The sequence below is a fragment of the Desmodus rotundus genome, chromosome 3 (assembly GCF_022682495.2).
Source record: "Desmodus rotundus isolate HL8 chromosome 3, HLdesRot8A.1, whole genome shotgun sequence".
In the NCBI taxonomy this organism is placed as follows: Eukaryota; Metazoa; Chordata; class Mammalia; order Chiroptera; family Phyllostomidae; genus Desmodus; species Desmodus rotundus.
In genome coordinates this window covers 141,231,682-141,257,511 of record NC_071389.1, presented here as the reverse complement: position 1 = coordinate 141,257,511, position 25,830 = coordinate 141,231,682, and the positions used below count along the sequence as shown (strand labels likewise).

General features: G+C 40.4%; 1 protein-coding gene across 1 annotated transcript in view; it reads left to right on the top strand.

Annotated features, from left to right (window-relative positions):
* The window catches only part of HMGA2 (high mobility group AT-hook 2), a 128,295-nt gene extending 105,100 nt beyond the window's left edge, over positions 1-23,195 (top strand). The window contains exons 4-5 of the mRNA XM_045184729.2: positions 8,354-8,386; positions 20,207-23,195. Of these exons, the coding sequence (XP_045040664.1) occupies positions 8,354-8,386; positions 20,207-20,254 (81 nt within the window). The 3' untranslated portion in view covers positions 20,255-23,195. The remainder of the gene's footprint in view (positions 1-8,353; positions 8,387-20,206) is intronic.
* Positions 23,196-25,830: the final 2,635 nt, after the last annotated feature.

Genomic DNA, 25,830 nt, shown 5'->3' with positions numbered 1-25,830 from the left:
CAGTGAGGGCACTTTGCTCTAATAAGCCAGTGAATACTTTTGAGATGACGCTTACTTTTGTCTTTTGCATTACAGTCTAAGATTAAAGCCAAGTAGAGTAGAAAATAAAGAACCCCTCTCCTTCCTCCCAATACCAAGCACAAGTTCTAGGGATTTTGCCAAAACTCCCCATAGATTTATCACTTCTTAGGAGGCTTTGTACAGAGAACTACAAAATCTCCTTTACACCGAAAGGGCCGGATGTTACTGTCAAATGGTAACCATCCGGGGCCACATGTACTTACACATTACACGGTCATCGCTGAGTGCACACGGGAGGCAGAAGAAATACAAGTTATGATCCAACCCAGGCTTTTTCTAAGCTGGAGGGAAATTGCCACTAGTTAATCATGGAGGATGGTTTCTCCTCTTTACCAAGGCCTCCCCCCTTGAGGGGACAGCGTTGTTCTCAGTTGAGGAAGCTATTGAACAGATTCCAGACCAGTGAGAGTGGTCCACGCAAAAGGGGTGGGATTTGTATGGCTACGACTGAGTCTCATACTCACATTGTTGCATCAACATTTGATCCGAAATAAATGCTTTAAACTTCAGATACACCTTCCTCTCTCATTGCCAAAACATTTCTTAGGTAAATCTAATAATTTTTTGATCACTTGGTGTTAGAGAATATCCTGAACTCAATTCCCCGTATTGGTGTCAGTAACTGAGAGTTGACTATTTATTTTCAATTGAGTTAGAAGTCACAATTTTAATTCTAAAGCTTCCTTGAATAGCCATTGAGAGTTGTTGTAGGCAGATTACACCAACCATTCAGTTTCAATGAAGAGGGAGAGTCCAGAAGGGCTTGGAGTAGGTATGAGAAGTTAGCTAGCTGGTCACAAAGCCGGCCATGACGTTCTTAAGAAGGGCTACAGAATAACTGAAAAACTGGATGGAACATCGTGCCAGATATGGGCAAATCCCACCTTTCACCACAGAGTCTGGCATCCTTTGGAAGAACAAGCGTAAAGGAAAAAACCGAGGGCAAAATTGTCATCAGGACCTGGGTGCGAAGAAAGCACAGACATCTGTTGGCTAACACAATCTAGTAACAAATTATAAAGATGACATAGCTGGATTAGAAAGAACCATCACCTTACCTTGATGCTGTTAGGCCAAAACTATTAGGTTAAACCATATGGAATTGCTATTTGACTGGTTTTGGCTGACAAAAATTCAAGTTCACATGATTCGATCTAACAGTATGTCACACTGAATGAATGCTATGGAGAGGCTACTCTGGCGAGATACAAGTGTGAAGGAGGATTTGCATCTAGAGATCAGAAGCTTTTACTTGACCTTCCCTGGACCTCTTGGTGTTTCATTGATGGGCATCAGGGGCATCTGGGGGTGGGGGGCAAGGAATGTGTTGGAGCATCAGCATTCCAAGCAGAAGTGCCATTTTTGTCTGCTTCCTATTGTAGGTTCCACATAAGATCTGTTTTAGAAAAGAAGAGGAAGAGGTTCTTATGCTTTTTTAAAAAGCGGTTCAAAGTTTATAGAACATAAAATTCACTTATTAAAGCAACCCAAATATAAATCTTGACATTCTAGAATATCGAAACTTTAAAACTATAAATTCAGAATGCCATGAATAAGTGTGTTGAATAGGTCATTTCACAAAAAGCAGGAAAGAATTTCCACTCTTGATGATGGTAATCTCCCTCTAGTTGGGTTAATGTCATAGACAAAGAAAATATATTCAAGAACAGCACTGTGAATCTTCAGAAAGTAAAAAAGATATTTTTCAGCACATAAATGAAAGTGAGTCTTGGTGAATGGTTATATACAGAGAGAAAGGTCACCTTTTGAGCCTTTAAACTACTTGGGACAAAGAGTCAAAAGGATATTGTTCAAAAAGAACTGTCAGCGTGCACACCACAGACAAGAAGCTGCTGCTGGCCTTCCTGGTTCGTGGCTGTGTGGGGAGTGTTTACATATAGACTGGACAATTACTTGTCTTATCTGCGCTGTGTGTACTTACTCAATTTGTTTGACACTTTTTGCTACAAGTAACTAATCAATCTGGTCCAGAGAGCAGTGGAGGTAATTGAGCAATACGTGGATTTGTTTATTGAAATTCTCTTCAAATGTGGAGAGACATTCATCAGGCAGTTCAGGCAGAAGATGAAGCTGTTTGCACTTGTGCGAATACACATAATCATAAGCCTCACTATTTCAGTGTGCTGACTTAGGCATAAGGGGCTGCTTTGGAAGTTCGAAAACAAGTATCTCTTGAGCAAATATTTTTAATTAGCTAACACATTTAATTTTAAATAGCTGAGCTTATCTTGTAAGATGTTATTTAGTTGGCTAACAAATTTGGTCCTTTCATGTCTCACGAAAGCAATGAGGGTTTAAAATTCTTCTTTAGCAAATAGCTGGGGGATCTGTCTTGCCGTATACTGCCATGAGAATGAAAACCAACTACCGTGAAGAAAGACTGGGCCAGGAAACACAAGTACTTCTTGATTCAGCGACGGTTTTATGACTTTAAAACAAAGTGAGCAAAACTGCAAGTGAAGGATATAATTAGATTAAACTTCTGCTGAGAACAGAGATCCAGATGAAGGGCTATTTTCTTTCAAGGTCAACTTGAGACCTTTTACATAATGCTCATCCTCACTTTACTACACATTCTACCTCATTTTTAAAAAAATTAAGTTGGCAAGCCCAATTCAAGCCTCTTTTCATTTAATGTTGAGATTAGTAGTACAATGAACTAATAACATCTAGGTCCTTTGTTATGAAAGATTTTCTTTCCGTTCCTGCTAGAAGGGGTAGCTTAGCTGTCTAAGTATCAGCTTTAAAACACCTAGACTCCCAGGAACCATAGGTTGGATTCTGAGAAGGGGTAGGGAACCCCTTACTTATTCTGAAATAGATGCAGTGGCAGACCACTTCCTGAACAAATGTCTTTGTACAAAATCTGCAAAACCAAAATACTCTATGGACATTAAAAATGCAGTAACGTTTTTCCTTTCATTTGGAGAGATACTGGAGTGTTCTATGGTCTCAGAAATCCAAAAATAATGTTATTTTTTTGTATCCTTTGCACTTTCTTAGCATGCTGTGTCCTAAGCTGTTTAAAGCTAATAATATTTATTTGCTTAAAAGTTATATTTTTAAATAACACTGCTATGCACATTGGGGTGCATAGGTTCTTTTGAATTAGTGATTCAGAATTCTTAGGGTATAGTCCCAGCAGTGGGATTGCTGGATGGAAAGGCAGTTCCATCTCTAGCTTACTGAGGAAATTCCATACTGTTTTCCACAGTGGCTGCACCAATCTGCATTTACACCAACAGTGTACTAGGGGTGTGATACATTTACACAATGGAATATTACACAGCAGAAAGAAAGAAGGAACCCCTGCCCTTCACGACAGCATGGATGGAACTGGAGAGCATTATGCTAAGTGAAATAAGCCAGGAGGTGAAAGACAAATCCTATATGATCTCACCCATAAGTGGAACCTAATCAACAAAACAAATGCGCAAAATAGAACCAGAGACATGGAAATAAAGAACAAACTGACAGTGACCAGAGGGGTGGGGGGAAGGGGATAATGAGGAAGGTCAGGGGCGAGCAAAGGAAAACCAGTAGAGGACTCGTGGGCATGGACAATGCGAGGGGATTGAATGTGGGAGTGGGGAGGGGTGGGGTCGGGAAGCAATAGGGAAAAAGGCAGACAACTGTAACTGAACAACAATTTAAAAAATGATTATATTTTAATTTAGTTAAGGATCAACCTGCCAAGAACCATGTGGTTTGATAGGGCCCCACTTAATCTATGTTTGATTGATGGGGTCTGTTAGTTCTCCTCAGAGTTTTATTTTAACATTATATTAATCCAAAACATTTCATCAAGGTTCTTTGTTGTTCATGATACTTTGTTCTGGGATGAAGCCCTCTTTCACTAATTATATTTTAAAAGCTTAAACGCCACAGTAGAATGACAGATTTTCATTACAAGCTTCTGAAAGGTCTCACAGTGTCGTAACATGAGGAACTCAAAATCTCAGTGCATTGTGAGTTTTGTATGCCAAGTCAAGTCAGCAAAGTGCCCAAACTGTACTTAAACATGCGCACAGGCTTATTAGAAACAACCTTCAGAATTGTATAAATAAGCAACTTGGAGGGCTTTGCTGCTTCCATAGAATAGTCGTGATGAAATCCATGCCTTTGAAAGGGATGTCCTCAGACTAGTCTACAGCGAACTGGTACCTAAGGCAGAATCTCCAAGGGGAAGCAGCTGGATCTTGTGGGCCTAACTCTTGCCCCTAGGGTTCACTTTTTGTGAGCAGCCTCGGGGAATTACAGCTGGGTCCTCCTGAGGAAGCCAGGGCCCCCCCCCCCCGTCAGCCCAGGCGGTAGTGGTAGTGAGGAACCCTGAGAGACCCCTGTGGAGAGGGAGAATCTAGAGGTGGAAATCAAGGACAGCCATGAGCTTAGCGGTCCTCCTGGATTGGGCCAGATTTGACTTTTTTTTTTTAAAGGATGAGAATGGTTTCCTCAGGTCATTATTTAGAGAATTAAGAAATTAGAAGACTTGGATTTAGAAACTAGTCTTGGGGAAATTATTTAAATTCCCTGTGTCTTAGTTTCCCTGTGAGCAGATGGAAATTTTAAGGCCTGGGTCCTTCCATTCACAAAGGGGCAGATGTTAAAAAGAGAAAGGATTTTAAACTTTTATATGGGAAATGCATGTACAAAGTAGTACTAATTTATTAACGGGCAGCAAAATATACTGCTCAGCACACTAAAGATTACGATCTTTATAGTTGATATTTTTTGGTTCTTCTTGTGGTGATTAACCGTGTTTTTAATGACACGAACCCTAAGTGGCAGCAGGTTTCTAGGTACCGATTCTTAGTTCCAAGCCAGCAGAAGCCTCAGGGAAGATAAGTGTTGCCGTTTGCTGGGTGTCCCAAAAGATTCCCAGACAGCAGCTTGTTTCCTTTCCCTTTTTATGAATGGTAGCAGTGTTGTGCTCCCGTCTGCATTTTCTCCCAAAGCCATTCATAAAAAACAAAAACAAAACAAAATAACAACAACAAAAAACTTTCTTGGCACAATCTGGAGCCAGTGGGTGCCAGAGACTGGGAAAACACGCCCTCACCCCAGCCAGCACTGAAAGTATTCAAGGGTCTGTTTGTTTGGTGGTCTGAAAAGTATGAAGTGCTGTGTGGAAGGGAGGGCGGCTGGTAGAAGTTCTGTGACACGGACTCGGCCGGCAGCCAGGGCTGGGAGCGGTTCAGACATTGTCTTTCCCCTCATTGAAGTGTCGGGGCCTCATTCATGGAGAACTGGGTGAGCTGGCAGCCCTTGCCGAGGATTTCATTGAGCCCCACAGTGTGCAGGCAGGAGTCACGTGACTGCAGGGTGCTCGGTCAAAAAAAGGAGGGGGCTTCTGAGCGGCAGGAACCAGTCAGCCTGCAAGAATGTGTGCAGGTTTGAAACAGTTGAGGGGTGAACATGCAGGTGTAATTGGCAGGGGGAAAAAAAGAGAAGGAAGAGTGGCCTGTTCTGACAAAGGACTCTTTTAAAATGAACACTTTTCTCTTAGCACACACCTTTGAATCCGAAAAGGCAAGAAGTCTCATCGTCCTTGGTTTGATTCCACCCGGAGAAAACATCATCTCAAATCGCGGGCATTGATGACGTCATCGCTACTGTGATTTAAAGGCACTGGGAAGAAACTTTTTTTTGGTGAACAAAAGCATGTTGCCATTTATTTTATTTTGAGTTTGTTCATCTTAAAAAAAAGTTCTGGTAATTTTATATCTTTAATACAGCAGCAATAAGACCTTGCACCATCACAGAGATTCTAAGGGGAAGAAAAATGAATAGGAACTCTACCTCTTCCGTGGTATAGTGAATTTATTCTGACTTCTGTTACTTGGGAGAACTGTGGCAATTTTATTTTATACTTTGCATTTGAAACATGAAAGCATGTCACTGTCTGCATCCAAGTGGCTCGGTTACATATCCAAATTTCAGTGGCGTATAGGTAGAGTAAATAAGGCTTATAATATGCAGACATGAGGGTGAGTCCTGGAAGTAATCCATCAGAAAGCTTGGGCGTCAAATCTACCTTTTACAATACAAAGAATAACTTAAATACTTTTCTAATACTCTAATTCTTGGAAGATGAATTTAGTCTAGATAGAGAATTTCCCTCAGGTGCTTTGCTTGTAAGTGGAAACTTTCACTCTGCATATACAATTAAATAGACAGAGGCAAACATAGACATAAGAATTGAGTGTAGATATAGATAAATAAGATAGTTGATATCTTGCAAATGATACCATCAAGAAAGTGAACAAACCCACCCACAGAATGGAAGAAAATATTTGCAAATCATATTCTAATGAGACTGGTATCCAGGACTTTTAAAGAATTCTTAACAACTCAATATGAAAAGACAAATTTTAAAATGGGCAAAAGATTTGAATAGATACATCTTTACAGAAGACATACCAATGGCCGATATGCACATGAAAAATGCGCAACATTTTAGCCAGAGAGAGTCAAATCAGAGCAACAATGAGATTCAACTTTATACCCACTAGAATATTAAAAAGGCAGACAGTAACAAGTTTTCAAGAAACTGGAGCCCTTATATATTGCTGGTAGGAATTTAAAATGGCTCAGCTACTTTGGAAAACTGGCAACTCCTCAAAAAGTAACATAGTTAGCTGTGTGACCCAGAAATTCCACATATATTGTAGACTATATATATGATATATATATATCATATATGTACACATACATATACACACACATACATACAAGGAGGACCCCCCAAAAATTTATTTATTAAAAATTGTATATTTATTCTTACATGTTTGAACTTCAGTCACCTTCAAAGTACTCTCCACTTGATGCAATACACCTAGTAAGACTGTTTAAAAACTGCTTAAAAACAGTAAAAACTGTTTAAAACAGTTTTTGAACTCATCGATTTTGATGCCTTTTAATGCTTCTGCCATTTTTTTTCCACTTCTTCCACATCAGCAAAACATGTCTCTTTGAGGACATTTTACATCTAAGGAAACAAACAAAAAAGTAGCTCTGGGAGAGATGGAGTGAATAGGGAGGGTGGGGCACAGGGTCACGCCATGTTTGGTCAAAAACTGCTGAACGCTCAGCACAGTGTGGGCAGCTGTGCTCATGAATCACCTATTATGAAATGAGCGGACGTTTTTTTGAGTCTTCAAAAAAATTCACTGAAGCCAAACACAGCCTCTCACAATAACACCAGCTGGTATACTGATACAGATGGATTTCTAGAATAGTCACCTAGCTGGAGAAGCCTATACTGCAGGGCGCCTGCCCTTCAGAAGATAATTCCAGTTTTGGGGGGCCCCCCTGACATACACATAATATAGTGTACATTATATATTATATATATTTATATATTATATATATACTTGTATATTTATATATATATTTAAGAGAAATGAAAACATACCCACATTAAAACTTACATATACACGTATCTTCATAGCATTATTCGTGATAGCCAAAAGGTGGAAACAGCCCAAATGCTCATCAGCTCATGGACAGAGAAAATGCAGTATATCCACACAATGAAATATTATTTAGCAATAAAAAGGAATGAACTACTGATACGTATTGCAACATGGACGATCCTAGAAAACACTGGACTAAGTGAAAGACACTAGGTCACAAAATACCATATATTTCATGGTTCCATCCACATGAAGTGTCCAGAATAGGCAAATTTATAGAGAAAGAAAGTAGGGTACTGGTGAGTTAGGGATGAGAGGGCAGCTAGGGAGGAAGAAAAATAAAATGGGAATGGCTGCTTATGGGTATCGGGTTTCTCTTAAAGGCAGTGAAAATATTCTAAAATTAGAGTGATGATGATTGTACAATCCTCTGAATGTGCTAAAAACCTTTTAATTACATACAGTATGCAGGTGAGTTTTATGGTATGTGAATTACCTCTCAATAAAGCTCTTTTAAAAAGCAAAATACTAACAAATTAGGCCCGTTCCTTCCTCATGTTTTATGGTATTCAAACCAAAAAAAAGTGAATTAAGGAAGTTTATTTTGATGTAGCTGGTATGGATGCCAGACTTCAGTTGGGATTGTTTTAATAGAGACGACCTGCATTTTATTTGCTTAACACGTAGAGATCAGGAGTAAATAAACCATGTGAACCTTGACATTTTCATCTCATTTGCAGATGCATGTCTATATTTAAAATGTGTTTACTTAATTTTTTTCATTATATATGTTTTCTCTTAAGCTATAACAGTTCTTTTTTTTTTTTCCTTTTTAGCCACAACAAGTTGTTCAGAAGAAGCCTGCTCAGGTAAGAGATGGTCGTGATGACTATTTTCTTCCTAATTAATATGAAAGGTAAAGTGGGAAAAAAAACCAAATTAAACCTTTAAGTAGTATCGTTCTAGTTTTGATTATATCAGCATTGAAGTATTCTTGACAATTTGTTGTATCCTTCAGAAAAAATCAGAAATGCAGTCAGAGATTGTCATTAAAAACCCTAAAAGATTAAAACCTTTGCTTAAGTGAACAAAGAAAATATTAAAGTTTAAAAAATAAAAAGTTTATTCCAGTGCCTTGGATAGGAAACATATGTCTAACATTATCATGTGTTTCGCCAGTTCTGAAACCTCAGGTTCTGTCCTTCCCACCCAGCTATCCATATTTCATTGACTTGATGTGGGACTTATTAGCTGCAAAATATTTCATGATCCATGACTGGAAACATATCTGTTCATTGAATTATTTCATAACATTAGATGATTCCAAACTGCCCCCAGGGAAGGCCGGGAAACTGGGAAATTAAGTTACACTGGTTTTGCAGATTGATGTACTCTCAGGCCTTGCTCCCGTGACTAAGCCAGTCTCTGCGGTCTCCAGGTACATCAATATTAGGAATGAGCTTCCCTTCTCTTTGTCCCATATGACTGGAATTCCTTGTCCTAACTGTAATCTATGCGTAGAAACTTCAGAATCATATTTATGAAGGAAGTATATCTTGAAGAAAGCAATACTGAAGGATAAATTAACATGATTGCCAAGTACGAGAGTTGTTATTAAAGTATGAGAATGTTCTGCTTGCTCTCCCCTTCTGGGCTTAAGGAGGAGGTCAGGAGATGGAGGTGTGTCGTACAGAACTGGCGGAAGTAAGTTATTAAGCAATGTCGTGGGTTACCAAGTTCTTTGCAGATCTCTTTCATATAATTTAAAGTATCTCTGGGCTCTTTTCCCTAGAGATCCCAAAAACTGTACTTTGCACCCTGTTCTCTTGGGGCAGCGTTACCTTGCCTGGGAAAGATCACCCACACAATTTTATGTGCTTACTGTTGTTGTTTTTTTTTTAATGCTGCTTGGAAGAGAATTGAAACTTCTAAACATGTGTGAGCATACAGGAAATATGTATCCAAATAATTACACATGTCCTTTCAGTAGAATAAAAGCAGAGTTAGTGTGGAAAAAATCATTCTCAGGCTACTCCCATACCTAAAAGCTGAGAGTGGTAGGAGGCACTAAAAATAAATACCCAGCGTTTCAATGTTTATATACAATACTAAGCAAAATTAAATGTATACAAAAATTTTACATTATAAGTAGGACAACCCAAATATATTGAGCCTCTCACCCTTCAGTAAAAAAATCAGGAGAAAGTGAATTTATAATTCTGTGCCTTTGAGTCAAAGATACTACAGAGTGCACTGTTGCGTCCTAGGCTGGGAAGGATAGGTTAGCTGTAACATTATGTGGTCTGTTAGCAACACTGATTCAGTCTCTATTCTTGGTGTTGCCGGGAAGATGGGGAAGACAAACACAGAGTCCATCTGAGAAATGTGTCATCTAATTCAGAAGTTCTTAGCATTGGCTGCATGTTAGAATAACCTAGTGATCACACACACAGTAGTTACCCCTTATCCGCAGGGTGCATAACAAGACCCCCAGTGTTGCCCTGGAACTGCTATGGTGTTGAACCCTATGTATACTTGTACTGTGTTTCCTCTTATACATCCATATCCGTAATAAAGTTTAATGTATCCGTTAGGCACAGTAAGAGATTAATAATAACAAATTAAATAACAATATATTGTAATAAAAATTATGTGTATGTGTTCTCGGCCGATCTCTGATTACCATCGGATAGTCTAGGCAGCAGCTAAGTCAGTAACGGGGGTGTGGGATATTCTGGACAAAGGGATGATTCAGGTCCCCGGCAGACGGAGCGGGACAGCTCAAGGTTTCCTCATGCTGCTCAGAACAGCTCACTATTTTAAACCCACTGTTTAGTTCTGAAATTTTCCATTCAACATATTCGGGCCGAAGTTGACTGCAGGTAACTGAAACCTCAGAAAGCAAATCCACAGATAAGAGAAACTATGTATATGGGGCGAGGTGACCATGTATAGTTAAATGGCTGTTACAAATATCACCATGTATATGCCACGTACATTTATATATCATCATATACATGGCATGTATGTCCCACATATAAACCCACTCCGTGGTGTGTGGCATGTGCTGGAGCTAGCCAGCCCCTGTGAACCGATTCCAGGTATCTCTTCCATATTCTACATTCAGCAATGTCAAGTAGATAGCTTGAAATCAACTGCGTTGGAAATACTTATGCCATGCAAATTGACCAAATACTACAAGTCAGGACTTTTTTCCTTCCTGGAGAGCAGTTTGTTAAACATGTACCTACACGCCAATGGCTCCGCCCTTCCAGGATTCTGATTCTTCAGTCTGGAGCCTCCGGCATCAGTATTTTTTATGAACTCCCCAAGTGGTTCTAACAGGCAGCCAGGGATGAAGATACTTAGCAAACATACGTGAGAAGAGGTCTGAAACACAGAATATCAACCTTTAGGAGATGTATAGGGGATACAAAATGCCACCAGGGGGATGACGATTCCTGGAAGAGTTTTGATTTTGCTGTTGTTGTTTAGCTGCAAAAGGGAAAATGGAGATAAATCAGGGGAAAGAAAGGAAAACCTAACAGATGAGATGAATGACATGTTCCAAAGTAGAGAGGCAGAAACAAATAAATCACAGGTGGAGACTGACTGCAGTTTGGGCAGTAATATACCACGAAATGATACGAGTGAAATCAAAAACTGCTTCCCAAGGCAATCAGGAATATCAAAGGAGCCCCAGATGAATGGGGTTGGTCTTCTCTGATCAGTCTGGCTGTCTCACAGACCCTGCTCCAGATTTGCCCTTGAAAAGAGTTCAGACTCAGAAACAGAAGAAAGAGCATGAGCTCATCGGGCTTCTTAATCTATATTGCCTAAGGACACAGCGGTGAATTATATAAACACAGGGACTACACGGAAGTTCATGGGGGATAATGTAAATTTTACACTACATTCAAAAGAATCTCTTCCTTTTTCATCTGTTTCTTTCAAAATACTCTCCCAGTTGACTTTCCCCTGTGGCAGTCTGGATTGCCTCAGGCTCGTGTTCTTTCTTCGTTGGCAGTACTTTGAGGAGTTACATTTAGATCTTGTCTGGGGGCAGTGAAGATTTTAGCACAATTTAAGAAAAGCACTCAGTGAAGTATACACAGACCTAGGTTTTGCTTTCTAGCCCCATTAATGTCTCTGTACCCTGTTTATCCACTTATGAAATGGGATAATACAACGTATCTTCCCTTACTCTCAAGAACATTGTGAGAGATTCATAATTATTTAAGTTCCAGGGAGTGTTGTTATGTTCTGACTTATTTTTGGATGCTAGGTTTTTCATTTCCAAAAATTCTAATTAGTTTAAAATTACCATCCGTTTTACTGCAAGTGTTTTTATTGCTTGTCTTTAAAATAAGGATGTTTAACTAGGGGGGAAATTTTATAGTAATTGCTACATCCTATCATAAGGACTAAAGCAGTCAGAATCACTTTCCTTGTAGGTCACATGTATCTAGAATTACAATGGCTCTATTGTGAAGTCTCATAAATCCGTCAAATTCTGAAACCTCCTCTAAACTTCAAGAATGCCACTTTTTTTTTTAAGATTTTGTTTATTTATTTTTAGAGAGAGGGGAAGGGAGGGAGAAAGAAAGGGAGAGAGGCATCAATGTGTGATTGCCTCTCATGCGCCCCCTACTGGGGACCTGGCCTGCAACCCAGGCATGTGTCCTGACTAGGAATTGAACCAGGGACCCTTTGGTTCACAGGCCGGCACTCAATCCACTGAGCCACACCAGCCAGGGAGGGAACCACTTCTTGAAACTGGGATACAAAGTGACAAAATTCACTCTGAGAGACAAATTTGGGATCATGGCAAATTCAAAGTTTAGATATGCATTTGTGTTTGTGTGTATGTGTGTGTTTGTATGTATATATAAGTGCATGTGTCTAAGAAAGAATGAAAGGGAACCCCTACTGGGATGGGGGTGCTTGGAGAATCTACCAGGTGCCGTCAGGTGCAAACCTCCAGTGTGTCTAATAATCCTAATGGGAAAGTTCTAGTCTCTTGTAAGTCTAAAGGGGAAATTTTTCATTATTCACATTAACTTTTTCAAAAATTCCAAAACCGGTGAAAACAAAACCTTACCAGGGATCGCTAGTGAATTTTTATTTAAAGTGATAAAATGAGCAATAAATTAAAGTTAGCTAACTTCCCAGTTTTCTTAACAATTTGAACCAGTTGAATTCTCAGCCCCATCCATGGCTTACATTCTTAACTTTAGTAGGGAAATTGTGGTATGTTTTGGTGTTGTCATCGTTATTTTAATTATAAAAACACCGGGAAAGTATCAGGTTATTATCATTGATTGGGGGAGCTTTATTTCTGTAGTTTTTATTTTGATAAGCATACATCTCACTCTGTCTCAGACTTACATCAAGGTTTTGCTGGTTTATCCGATATTTTATTGTTTCTTGATTTTAAGCTGAGATTGGAAGTGAGTCCTTCTATATAATTCAGACTTTTTTTTTCTCACCAGAGCCCCACCCAAAGAGTAAAAACAGGTTTTTAAAATCCCCACAGTTATCCCGCCTTTCCACCTAATTCCCTCATTGTTGCACAGCCCTGGCAAGCCACCCCTGTAGCAATTAAGACAGGTATAAACCTAGTCCTTTTCAGATTTCCCAATGAGAGAATTGGCAAGTTTCCAGCTTCTGCAAGACTGGAAACAAAACTGTCTGTTTCGAAATGGAGTTTTTACCTGCGAGTAGCCTCTCCTGCAGGTGGTGCGTATCAGGGTGGAGAAATCTCAGGAAGCCTTGGTTATCAGGGTTTTTTTTCTCCCCTTCAAAAAAAAAAGTTGAATGTTTTTACAGAGACTTCAAGGGCAGTTTTAAGGATGTTTATATTTCAGACAACCTAAACATTGTTTGGAGCAAAATGAGAGATTTCATTTTGGGACAAGCAAGTTGATGAATTGCAGTCAGCATCTTGTTCTCAAAGAAGGCATTTTACTGGGGGCTTTTAGTCTAGACATACAAAGGAAGGAGGAGGAAGGTGAAAGAGAAGAGAGCCCACTCCCTCCAACACTCATCTTTTACATGGCACCTTGGCCAACGCGGTAAATAGTTCACAATAAATCAGACTAGCAAATAGTCAGTCTTCTGCTCACTCAGGGAGCCTGGTGATTTACACTGCCCAAGTCATAAAGAGAACTGATTTATTTTCCTACTTATGCTCGTTCAAGCTGGTAAAACATTTTGTGGGCCAGTAAATGTTTGGCACCGACTGGTAAAACATGAAGAATTATATCAAAGTCCACCCTGAGTGGTACTGTTACGTTGTATAGGAAATACTGTCTGATTTCACCCCCTGACCTCTGACATTGGAAAGGTCAGGGGGAAGGGAGAGAGCAAAGTAGAAACCAGCGTTTAACCCTTACAATAAAGTAGCTCAAGGTTATAACAACACAGGGGTAGGGCAGAGGAAACATCCAAGTGATTATTAGCTGTAAACATATGAAGTAATTAGCTTAGCTAGCAGCTGTAAGAGGGGTGTATTGGCAAGATGAATCTAGCTGTTTCTGGGCAGGGGCTGTCTTGGAGAGATGACACAAACTTCTGACAGAAGGGAAAGAGCATCACTCAGTTTAGGTAATATATAAAACTGCAAAAGGAAAATTTACTGTTTCTGGACTTGACAGATCTCATGCAGTTTTTAAAAGGATAATTGTTTTTAACAGTGTGATGAAGTCTGTGGATTAGACTAAAATTAAAATAGCAATGTCTGCCTGCCTCTTTCTTCTCTGCATGCCGGTGTAAATTGGACATAAAACAATTATTTACTAAATACGTAAACTTTCTTATTAGCCAAACTTGCTGACCCAAATTAATATGAATAAGAGTAACTGGCTTTAACACCTGATCTTCCTAAGAAAATCCTTAATGTTCGAATACAAGTATGTTGCTTTATCCAAGATACTTCCTTTACATTCAGAAAATGTTTGCTGGATACTCAGATGCCCATTAAGTAATTATTTGTTGACTTAGTATTGTTTTTGATATTTCCGTAATCTTACTCAAAAGTCCTAGGATAATGGCATGTGATTGGTACGATAATGATTAAAGTTCAGAAATGTCCTGTTCCCTGGCAACAAATGCAAGTTGAGCAAAGTTTTGTACACACAGAAAGCAAAGAGCAAAGGCTTCTCCTAGTCCATTCATCGGTAAGCACACCTGGACTATAACCGTTAATCGGCCTTCCCCATAACCATTTTTACAACTGCTTTGCACAAAAACAAGAATATTCCCTGACAGCTTTAGACACGTTGAAATAAATTGCCTGCTTCTGAGTGCTTCCTTCATGCAAAAATCTTTTGGCTGTATCTTTAGTTATTTTTTAGACATGAGGCTCCTTCTATAAGAAGTAGACCCGGCATGGAAAGTTGATCAAGCTCATGATCCTCAGAAATCATGGCTTACGGGACCCTGAAACTTGCAGTTCATTGAGACATAAAATGATTTCCCTATCTGGAAAGTGTGATTCCCTTCTGGAGATATTTTTTATGTAGCCCTTCATTCCAGGATGGACCTCGGTAGTATCTGAGGGATGCATGTTACCTCCGTTTGCCATATTTTCTGTGATGGAATCTGACCAAGAGCAAAAGGAGACAAACAGAAGTGAATTTTTGAAACCTAAGATATCTTATTTGGGTTTTTTTTTTTTTGAGGCATTGTTTACTTGTTTGCTTTTTTCTTTCTCAAAAAAACCTATCACTGAATCACAGGTAAAGAAATAGACAGACATGAATAACTGTAATTAATAACTGCAGTTCCACACTGTAGCCTTATAAAATTTTTTTGCTTTTTTTTTTTTCAAAGTTTTCTACTTGGTTGTCCCACTTTTTTCTCACGCCCTGCTTGGCAGATAGATGGGTATTGTCCTTACCGGTCTGACGCAGTGGGAATAGGACACATGTTAGACAACCATTAGTTTAAGGGTTGGTGCTGTGGTCAGTAACCTCTGGGATCAACCATCGTTACTTCAAGCAACCCCCAATAAGACCCTTAACTGACTTTATTAAGGTGATGGTAACACATGCAAGATAGTCCTGATACGTGTATATTTTTACATACATAAAGCTAAAGTAAAGACAGGGCTCAAATGCCATAAACATCCAACGTTTTATGTCTCCTTTCGAAAAACGTATTTGCCTTCTTGTATTTCCACCAGAACCCCTTGCACTTGCCAGAGTCTATGGTTTATATATGTTCCATTTAATATGTTTCTTAAAATCTGATATAAAGTTTTCCTAGTTGGAGGAAGTAATCACTTTCCATTAAGTTAAACAGTCCCAATCCATTTGAAGTTAAAGTATCTGACAGAGAAATAGAAAAACTCAGGTCTGTGGTCTTGTGGGTCACTTAGCTGCAGACAGAACGGCGGTTGGGTTTTGGTCATTGCTGCCAGCCAGGAGAGCCCATTATTTCTGTTCTGGTAACAAACTATAGAAATGATCCCTGAAAGTACAGTCTTGCCATTATTTCTGTTCTGGATGGGACTGGCTCGAAATAGTCGTGAATGTGAAAAACTCTTAAATGTGTTGCTCCAAGTCCTTAGGAAATTAAACACATTAAGATGACAAAAGGAGAACGTCATAAACCCCTAACTACTCTTTCTAGACTACCAGGTATTTTTAGGTTTCTTGGCAAGATAACTTGAATAATAAATGTATTTTTAGCCTGCAACATTTATGGTAAAGAGTTGCAGAATTCTTTGTAATCAAGGGGGAAAAAGAAGGACATGTTAAAGCCAACACGGACTCCTTACTGCACACAAAGAGGAGCATTATGGTGACGCAACATCTCAAGTTTGCAGGGAGAGCATTTCCATTTCTTGGTTCTTTTTAGAATTCACTGACCTCCCTTCCACTGCAAACCTGCTGGTTAGCCTGCATCTGAAAATTAAACCCAGAGCTTCGCCTCTTGCATTAAATACTGAACTTTCCTCCAGCACACACCCTTACCCATGTCTCTGTGGTAAGGTCTAGAATTAAACTCTTAGACATTTTAAAATTCCATCAAGCATTGGGGCATATGATTGGATAATGGGCTGTCTTCTTCATCCTTTGGAATCAATTAGTGGAAGCGTACCCAAAGGTGTGTGCCGCATGCATTCTGCTGAACCAAATTAAACGATGGAGGTATGTGCACACTATATTTCTCGGTCGAAGTGGGGTTTTTTCCAAGCAACCAAAGCCATGAAAGAGTTACACTTATTAAATTCCTTTATATTTCATTCTTTTTTTTTTTCAAAATGAGTGCAATTTTCCAATAGTCATAATAAAAATATGGTTCTCCAACTCTGCCCACTTTCCCTTCCCTCTCATCAGTTTTCTGCCAAAAAAATTCACATGTTTCACCCCGGTTGGTGCAGCCTCGGTTGTCTGTAAAGTAAGTGCATGAATGGCTGGGAGCTGTACAGTGTTTAGAGGCCTTAGTAGCTGGTGCTCATAGAAATGCCACTGAAGCCCCATTCCAAGACTCAGTCTTCTTGGCCAGACTGCTGCTGTTTGGCCTTCCACCTGGATGACTAGCCCCTAATGTGTATAATTCTTGGCTACAATATTTCAATCTCCTTATTGCCTCAAAGCAGCTTTTGGGGGGCTACATAAGCCCAAAGGGCCTTCGGCTGCATGTGCAAACATGGAGCAATTTAGATAAACATCTCAAGGTGCAAGCTGCTGTCTACAGTAACTGACAGTGTCTTCTAAGTTAATGTACAGGATTGAATCCGAGGGGTCCCTAATAACTACTCTGCTATGGAAACATGATTCTTTGGGGCCACCAGAGCCAGCTCCTTATTCCCTACATCACTGGTTTCTGTCCACTCTTGGAACCACATAAGAGCCTCCTGTGAAGTCTGGCCAGCCAGGACGGGGCAGCTGAGGCTGGGTTTCCAACTTCATTCCTAACAGGAAAGATTTTTCCTCTCATCTCATGCACACTTTTGTCACAGCAACCAAGTCCCTGGAAAGGTGAGGTTTTCAGGGGTGAAAAGTGCCACACGCCCTGCCAACGTCATCCGCTTGGCGATCATGCTGTCCTTTGCAGGGTGGCCAGTCAGGGCTATGCAAAGAAGAGACCACTCTCCACTAACTAGACTTTTGAGAAAACCATTGTTTTGAGCATGTGAGAGCCACATTGCCTCCAAAAGTCTGATGGAGCGTGAGCTCCCACCCTCTGAGATCCTCGTTACGTACCAGTACTATAACCAACAACTACCAATAGAAGAATCCCAAGGTCAGTGGAAAGATACCTAAGGAAACAATATGAGGGCACATCCTTTTTAACTGAGTTGTGTCTAAGGGGTTTGAATAAACCACTTACATATCAGGAGCTTCAAGAATGCAAATCAAGCAAAGTTTCTGGGAATGTTTTGGACAGTGGATCACATTCCATCCACTACAAAGGTCTCTGTAAGTTCATGGCCTGAAAATTCTGTTTCCTTCCGGGCTGAGAAGTACTTTGGTTTCCAGATAGTATAGAAAAATTGAGCAGTTCAAAATGGAATGATTACAGCTGGATCCAGGAGGGTTTCCAGCTTGACTGAGTTCTATTGATTTATTAACCATGAGAAGAAGGAATAAAATGTACCTGCCAGCTCTTGTGCTATCACCTGTTTCACACCTAATGTCATCAGGAGAAGTGAGTCATCTGGGGACAGATGAAGAGTGTGTCTGCCAGACAGCTTAGTGACTTTCTGGAATTTAAATATTAAGTGAAAAGAGAAGGTCACAGGGCAGCTGAACCCTGGCTTGTCTCTCTTTCGTATGCTGATGGCTCTGATCACACAACATCCTCCTTTGTGGCCAGGACTCCATAGAGAATCTCAGGGTCATGGCCTGTTGCCTATCAAGAGGTATAAACCTGCTGCTTAAATATGCGAAGCCCGAAGTTCAGGGTCGAGGAGTAGAGGGGAGGTAGCTTCATACGTTCCACATTTCCCACATAACCCAAAGCAGACTAAACAAAACTGGTGTGAAATCTCATGACTTGATGCTGCTGTGGTTATATTTTTAAGCTGTGATCCATTCATTTGTAGGTGTGTTTATTCCAAGGATTTACAGCTCTCTCAGTCTTTGGGGACAGAATGTTTGAAGCCTTTTGCCAAGGGTCTGCAGTAAGCAGTGGCCTGTGATTAAAGCCCAGGATAGAGTGTGTGAGTGTGTGTAGGGGTGTGCGTGTGTGTGTGTGTATTCATGTGAGTGCCCGGTCATGTGGGCTTTTTTCCCTCCTGTTTGCTGCTTTTACGCAAAAGCGTCACACATGGTAGCATTTAGGAGCTCCTTCACAGCTGAAGTGTTTCAAACACTAATGAATGGAAGTTTGGTCATATAATGCAGACAAGCTTTAAGACATGCATTACTGAATGGTGTACTGTAGTGACCTGGGAAAGGAAGAGAGGTATAAATTGTGTCAGTTAGCCACCCAGACAAAATGAAGCCGGGTGGAAAATCAAATCTATTAAAGTAGGAAGACTGTTCTAAGCTGTTTGAAGCTGGCCATTCTTAAAGGGGCTCAGTTTGCTGCCGGGGTAAATGTTTACCTCTTCTCCCAGATCTTTTTCACATGCTGTCCTATGAGACAATGTGCAGCATTCGATAAAAATCGTCCTCCCAATAACGACGCTTTTATCAGAAATGTTTATTGTCTCCGCTTTACCACCCATGTCCTGAAAGGTACTGCACATTTGTAAAATAAGCAAAAGGAAGGAGAACTGTGCGGCTCAAGCCAGCTTGCAGAAATGCCAGTAAGTTCCAGAACCACAAGGAATCAGCAAAAGGAAAAGAGAAGGAGGAATTAGATTTATATGAAGAGGAGGCCCTGCAAAAGCATACATATTAGATTTTTCTCTGCTTGCCTAGCCCAGCATTACATTGGTCGATGTGGATTTAGCATTGAGATTGAGCAGTGATGCCAAACTTTGGTCATTGTCTTAAAATGCGCTTTGATACATACGAGGCAGAGGAAACCAATTTAGAGAGGAAGTTAGTAGTCAGCTCTTGCAGCCTGCGATCAGGCTCCCTTCTGTCCCCGTGCTGCCACTGAAGGTGACCGTAGTTAGTGGTCACACACAAGTTCTGGCACCCACCTGGCTTGGCCCAAATCCTTGCCGTCCTGTCACTTTGTGTATATGACTTCCTGTGCCTTGATTTTCTCACCGGTAGAGTGGGAAAAATAGCAGATAGTCCCCAAAAGCATCCAGTAATCACCGTGAAAGTATCAGCTATTGTTACTAAGATCTAGACGACATATTTATTTATGCCTTAAGTAAGGATCTCCTGAACTTTATTTTTCTTACTTGTACGACGGTTTTTAAAACTGATGAGAGGCATGCTCTCTGGAAAAAAAAAAATACACCCATTTCTTTTTCCACTCTTAATTGGTGAGTGAGCTTGCATTGGCCTGACGTTCTCTGGACTGCGAACAATTGAATTTGCTGACCAGCCGCCATGCCATCAATCCTTAAGTCAACAGTGGCTGATGACTGCCCTGGGAAAAAGCAACACCTTGATTCCTCAATTACAGTGTCAGAAGCCCTGGGAGCGAGGGGCTTGCCCACCGTCCGTGTCCTCTGTTGAAGCAAGTATGATGTGCTGTGGAAGCAGGTCACTCTGAACTGTTGGTAAGAACAGCCCACACAGCGTGATGCTTGTCCCCTTTGTGTGTTCCAGGAGGAGACTGAAGAGACATCCTCACAAGAGTCTGCGGAAGAGGATTAGGGGGCACCAGCATTTGATTTCTACCTCAGCAGCAGTTCGATCTTTTGAAGGGAGAAGACACTGCAGTGACCACTTACTCTCTATTGCCATGGTCTTTCCACTTTCATCGGGGGCGGGGCGGGTGGAGCGGGGGAGGGGCGGGGGTCGGGGAGAAATCACATAACCTTAAAAAGGACTATATTAATCACCTTCTTTGTAATCCCTTCACAGTCCCAGGTTTAGTGAAAAACTGCTGTAAACACAGGGGACACAATTTAACAATGCAACTTTTAATTACTGTTTTCTTTTTCCTTAACCTACTAATAGTTTGTTGATCTGATAAGCAAGAGTGGGTGGGTGAGAAAAACTCTGAATCAGGTCTAGTCAATCACTGCACTGCACACCAACCGGAAACGTGTCACACTCGTGACATCGGGCATTCACGTAGGAAAGGCGCGGTGTGTAACACTGTCGGCCTCCAGCGCCACCCACCCCGCTCGCCGTAGTCAAGCTTCTGTTTAGAACACCAAAGATAGGAATAGATACTGTTTCTCTCTTTTTCGTATAATCTCGTAGACACTTACTTGATGATTTTTTAACTTTTATTTCTAAATGAGACGAAATGCTGATGTATCCTTTCATTCAGCTAACGGACCAGAAAAGGTTATGCTCGTGTTTGAAAAAGGGAAGTAAGCAAGCAGGTATCAGCAACTCCTATATTTATGGAGACCGTGCGCATCAGTAGGAGGCATGCATTTGCTTGCCACACTCATCTTCAGGAAAAACGATCATCCGGATAGAATCTACTTCCTGCAGAGCCAAACACCACTTAGCAATAAATTGCACTTGTCAGCCTCAAAGCATTGAAGGAACCTGGACAAGTAAAATCATCCTCTTTGTAATTTAATGAAAAGGTACAAGAATAATGCATGATGAACTCACCTGATTTATGAGGTAGGAGGAGCGAAATCTAAATTTCTTTTGCTATAGTTATGCTACATTTTTTTAAAAAAAGCAGTCTCTCTCTCTCTCTCAGTCTCTCTCTCCCTCCCCTTCCCTCCCCCTCTCTCCATTGTGTATCAGTTTCCGTGAAAGACCTAAATACCACTTACCTCAAGTTAAGCTTATGTGTTACTTCAAGTAATACGTTTTGACATAGGATGGTTGACTGAGGTGCTTTACTTTGGCTTCAGTTCACCGTCTCTTCATTCAAACTGCACTTTTAGCCAGAGATGCAATATATCCCCACTACTCAATACTACCTCTGAATGTTACAATTAATTTACAGTCTAGTACTTTTTACATGCTGCTATACACAAGCAATGCAAGAAAAAAACCTGAAAGGGTAGGTGATGCTAATCGCGGTTCTTTTTGTACACTTAAACTACAGTTAAAGAAGCAGTCTCCTTACTGTGTTTCAGCATGGCTATGTATTTTTCTACGGTTTTCTTAATTAAAATTTTGCAAATACTTGTTTCAGCTTCTCCGCTAGATTTCTACATTAAGTTGAATAGTTTTTTAACCAAGTCGCTCCTAGGTTCTTAAGGATCTTTTTCCTCAATCGCACTACACGTCACACAAAATTTGACTGTAATGTTTAAATATTACTCTCCAAGTTTGTACCTCAAATGAGTTGTTTAAGGAAATGAACTGATTGACTTGCAAAGACCTACCTCCAGACTTCAAAAGGAATAAACTTGTTACTCGCAGCCTTCAATTTCGTCAACATTTGACATTGCAACTGCAGCTATCCCTAGTCAAAACTATTTTTGTAAAAGACGTTTGCTAGAAAGGAACACATTTTTACATACTTTTGCGAATAAGTAAATAAAGCCAACCTTCAAAGAAACTTGAAGCTTTGCAGGTGAGGTGCAACAAGCTCGGCTTTTGCGATGCAATCAGAAATATGTGTTTTTAAGATTAGTTGAATATGAGAAGATGCTTGACAAAGATTTTCATGTATTTTACACAAATGTGATTTTTGTAATATGTCTCAACTAGATTTATTTTAAGCGCTTCTTATGTAGAGTTTTTATTCTTTTCTCTGCTAGTGAGTGTGCTGACTTTTTAACATGGTATTATCAACTGGGCCAGGAGGTAGTTTCTCATGAGGGCATGTGGCAGTGTGGCTTCCCGTTCTGACAGCAATCGGAACTCCAAACCATCTCTCTTCCAGCCACTTCAGGGAGGTAGCTTCAAAGACCACAGACCTCTCTCAGACTGGCAGATGGCTCACTGTTGTGAATCACCAAAGGAGCTGTGGAGAGAATTAAAACTCACCATCACTGTTAACTGTGCATTAAATAAGCAAATAAACAGTGGCTCATAAAAATAAAAGTCCCAATCCATAACTTCGGTGGGGCCTTTTTGAAACCTCATTGGCCAGCTCATAAAGCTGACGCAGTTACTCATGTTGGCCAAACTAGGAAACCGAGCAATTTCCATCTCTGATGAAGTTACTGTTTTATTTCTTCTACGTTGTACAATCAAAACACACTACTACCTCTTAAGCCCCAGTATACCTCATTTTTCATACTGAAAAAAAAAAAGCTTGTGGCCAATGGAACAGTAAGAACATCATAAAATTTTTATATATATAGTTTATTTTTGTGGGAGATAAATTTTATAGGACTGTTCTTTGCTGTTGTTGGTCTCAGCTAAGTAAGACTGGACATTGAACTTTTCTACCATTTCTCCATGTTTGCAGGAGAAAATTATCAAGACGTTTAACTGCAGTTGACTTTCTGCCTCTCCCTTTGAGTGTCATCTAACTTTATCCTTTGTTCTTCATGTAGAGTTGCTGTCTATGATTGTACTTGGAATCGCTTGCTTGTTGAAAATATTTCTCAGTGGATTATCACTGTCTGTTCTGCACAATAAACATAACAGCCTCTGTGATCCCCATGTGTTTTGATTCCTACTCTTTTTCATAACTCCATTAAATAAAGTTTGGTCAAAACAGGTCAAGGAGAGAGACATTCGGTTCACAAGTCATTGCATTGCCCCTTCTGCATATCGTGTGTTCAGACTTGTACCCAACACTGATGCAAAGTTTTAAAGTGTCATACTTCTTCGATCAACTGCCCCAAATCACCTTTCATGGTCTGCATTTAGTTCTGTAAAGACGACCTTAGAGGAAACATAAAGGAAGAATAGTCTGTAGTTTAAAGCTAGAGGATTTCTATTTGAGGCTGGCATCAACAAAGTTTGTAAGGGGAGTAACGGATATACCGGTTATCTTTCAAGGGATCCATTTGTAGAGAGATCCAAAAGTTTGGAGAAAAGAGTAAGAAATGAAAGATACTACTAAACAGGAATCTTTCATTTTTAAAATATGTTTGTTTATTTTTTAGAGAAAGGGAGGGGAGGGAGAAAGGGAGAGAAACACCAATATGAGACTGATTGGTTATTTCTTGCACACGCCCTGACCAGGACCAAGCCCGCAACCCAGGCATGAGCCCCAACCAGGAATCGAACCCATGACCTTTGGTTTTTGCAGGATGATGCACAGCTAACCGGGCCACACTGGCCAGGGCAGGAGTCTTTCATTTTATGAACACCATAAGCAGAGTCAGAATTATTCTACCAAGTTCAAAATCATTTTTACACCTCAAGTGCTGATGATGGATGAATAAACCAGGATTCTTAAAAGGCTAAAATGTTCTGGTTAGTGCTGCAACCATGGTCACTGAAACTTTTTCTTCATTCAGCTTCTTAGGAAGGACTTCCCCATATTAAAACATGTCCTGTCAGGGAATTATTGCCAAGTTTTGCTCCCCTCCTTCATTTATTTTCACAGCCAATATTTTGTGAGTGCCTACTTTGTGATGAGCCCCAGTCCAAGAGATTGTCTCCTTGGAGAAAATTATGCAAGTATGGAAATAAGGGCAGCATGTGAAAAGAACCAACTATATTGTTTAGGCAACAAGTTTCAAGATTTCAGAGGCAGGAAAGCCATTTCCTGCTGGGGTGGATCAGCTCAGCCTATTGAGCGAGACAGGCCAAAGGTATTTAATATAACCCATATTTAGTCTCTTCATTTTTATTAATATAGAAAAGCACATAAGAAGAAATTACTTCCTGAAAATGAAAATAAACCAAGAGGGAATCTTTGGCTTGAAAAAGAAAGAATAAAAAAGGATTTATTATGTCCAGAATAGGATAAGTCAATGAATAGGATAAGATTTTTTACCATATTTTGGAGTCGATACTCACTAAACTATTTTTGAATTAGGTTTTCTTTTTTTTAGGAAAATAAAACTATCACTTTACATAACAATCAGTACCCTTATGAAAGTTATGTGAAGAAATCTTTTTTTTTCAAGGTTTTATTTATTTTTAGAGAGGGAAAGGGAGGGAGAAAGAGAGGGAGAGAAACATCTATGTGAGAGAAACATCCATCTGCTGCCTGTTGCCCACCCCCAGCCCGGGGCCCGGCCCACAACCCAGGCATGCGCCCTGACCAGGCATCCAGCCAGCAACCCTTCAGATTGTGGGATGATGCCCAGCCCACTGAGCCCCACCCGTCAGTGCTGTAAAGAAATCTTTTAAGTTTAAACCTAAGTTTAAAGTAACAATGAGGCCTCTAGTATGTACTGGATATTGTCTGAGGCAATAAAAGTCCTTAAGACTTCATCCCTGCCCACAAAGAGCCAAAACTTCCCAGGAAGGAGCTGGGCCCCAGGGAGAGTTGTATAAATAGAACCTTACTGAGCTACCCTGAAGGTGGTTGGAGGCGTCCCACACTCTGCCAATCCAGGGGACGAACTGCAGGCCCTCCCACCAAAGGGATTCAGCGTCATCATCACAGAGGGATCCGGGGGCTGCACAGACAATGCGTCCCAGCCTAGGTAGCATTTTGTGTGAGGGGATTCAATAGGACTAGTGGTACTGGACCCGAGTGAATTCAGGAATGCTAAGTGGTTGAGGAGTATGGGCAGTACTAAAACAGAGCTAAAGAATAACATTCCAGTCAGTGAGACACGATGCAAACTCAGACTGCAGATTAGTGAATGAAACTTCAGAAAAGTGAAAAAATGAAGCAGAAGGGTTGACAAGAGGGCAGAATGACTGTGCTTCTTCCCAAGTTTTATTTACATACGACGACTTCTTAGTGAACAAGTGTAATTCATAAAGTTGGGTAAAGTCATCCAGGAGCACTCACTGTTCCAGTCCAGGGGCACCGGAGAAGACTCTGAAACAAGACAGCCTGGGTCTGAGGCCTGGCTCTGCCACTAACTAGCGGGGGAACTTTGGGCAAGTCCCATAATCGTCCTGAGATCAACTTTTACATAGAAATAATAGCAGCATCTACCTAAAGGTGTTTTTGTGAGGATTAAATGTCAGTATATGTGAAATTCTTAAAAGCACTTGATGAACAGAAGGTGCTGTGTAGTGTTAGCCGTTATTTCTGTTATCTTGCCTCTGGCTGCAGGTGGGCTTAAAACTAATTATTTTTCCTCTGGTTTCTATCCTTATTTGATCTTTGACACACAAGGATATCCACAGATACTGGTCAGGAGGTAAGACGGTTTCAAACACCATTTGGGGTATATTCCATGCATAAATACAGGGTCCGGCACAAATAACACCCCATT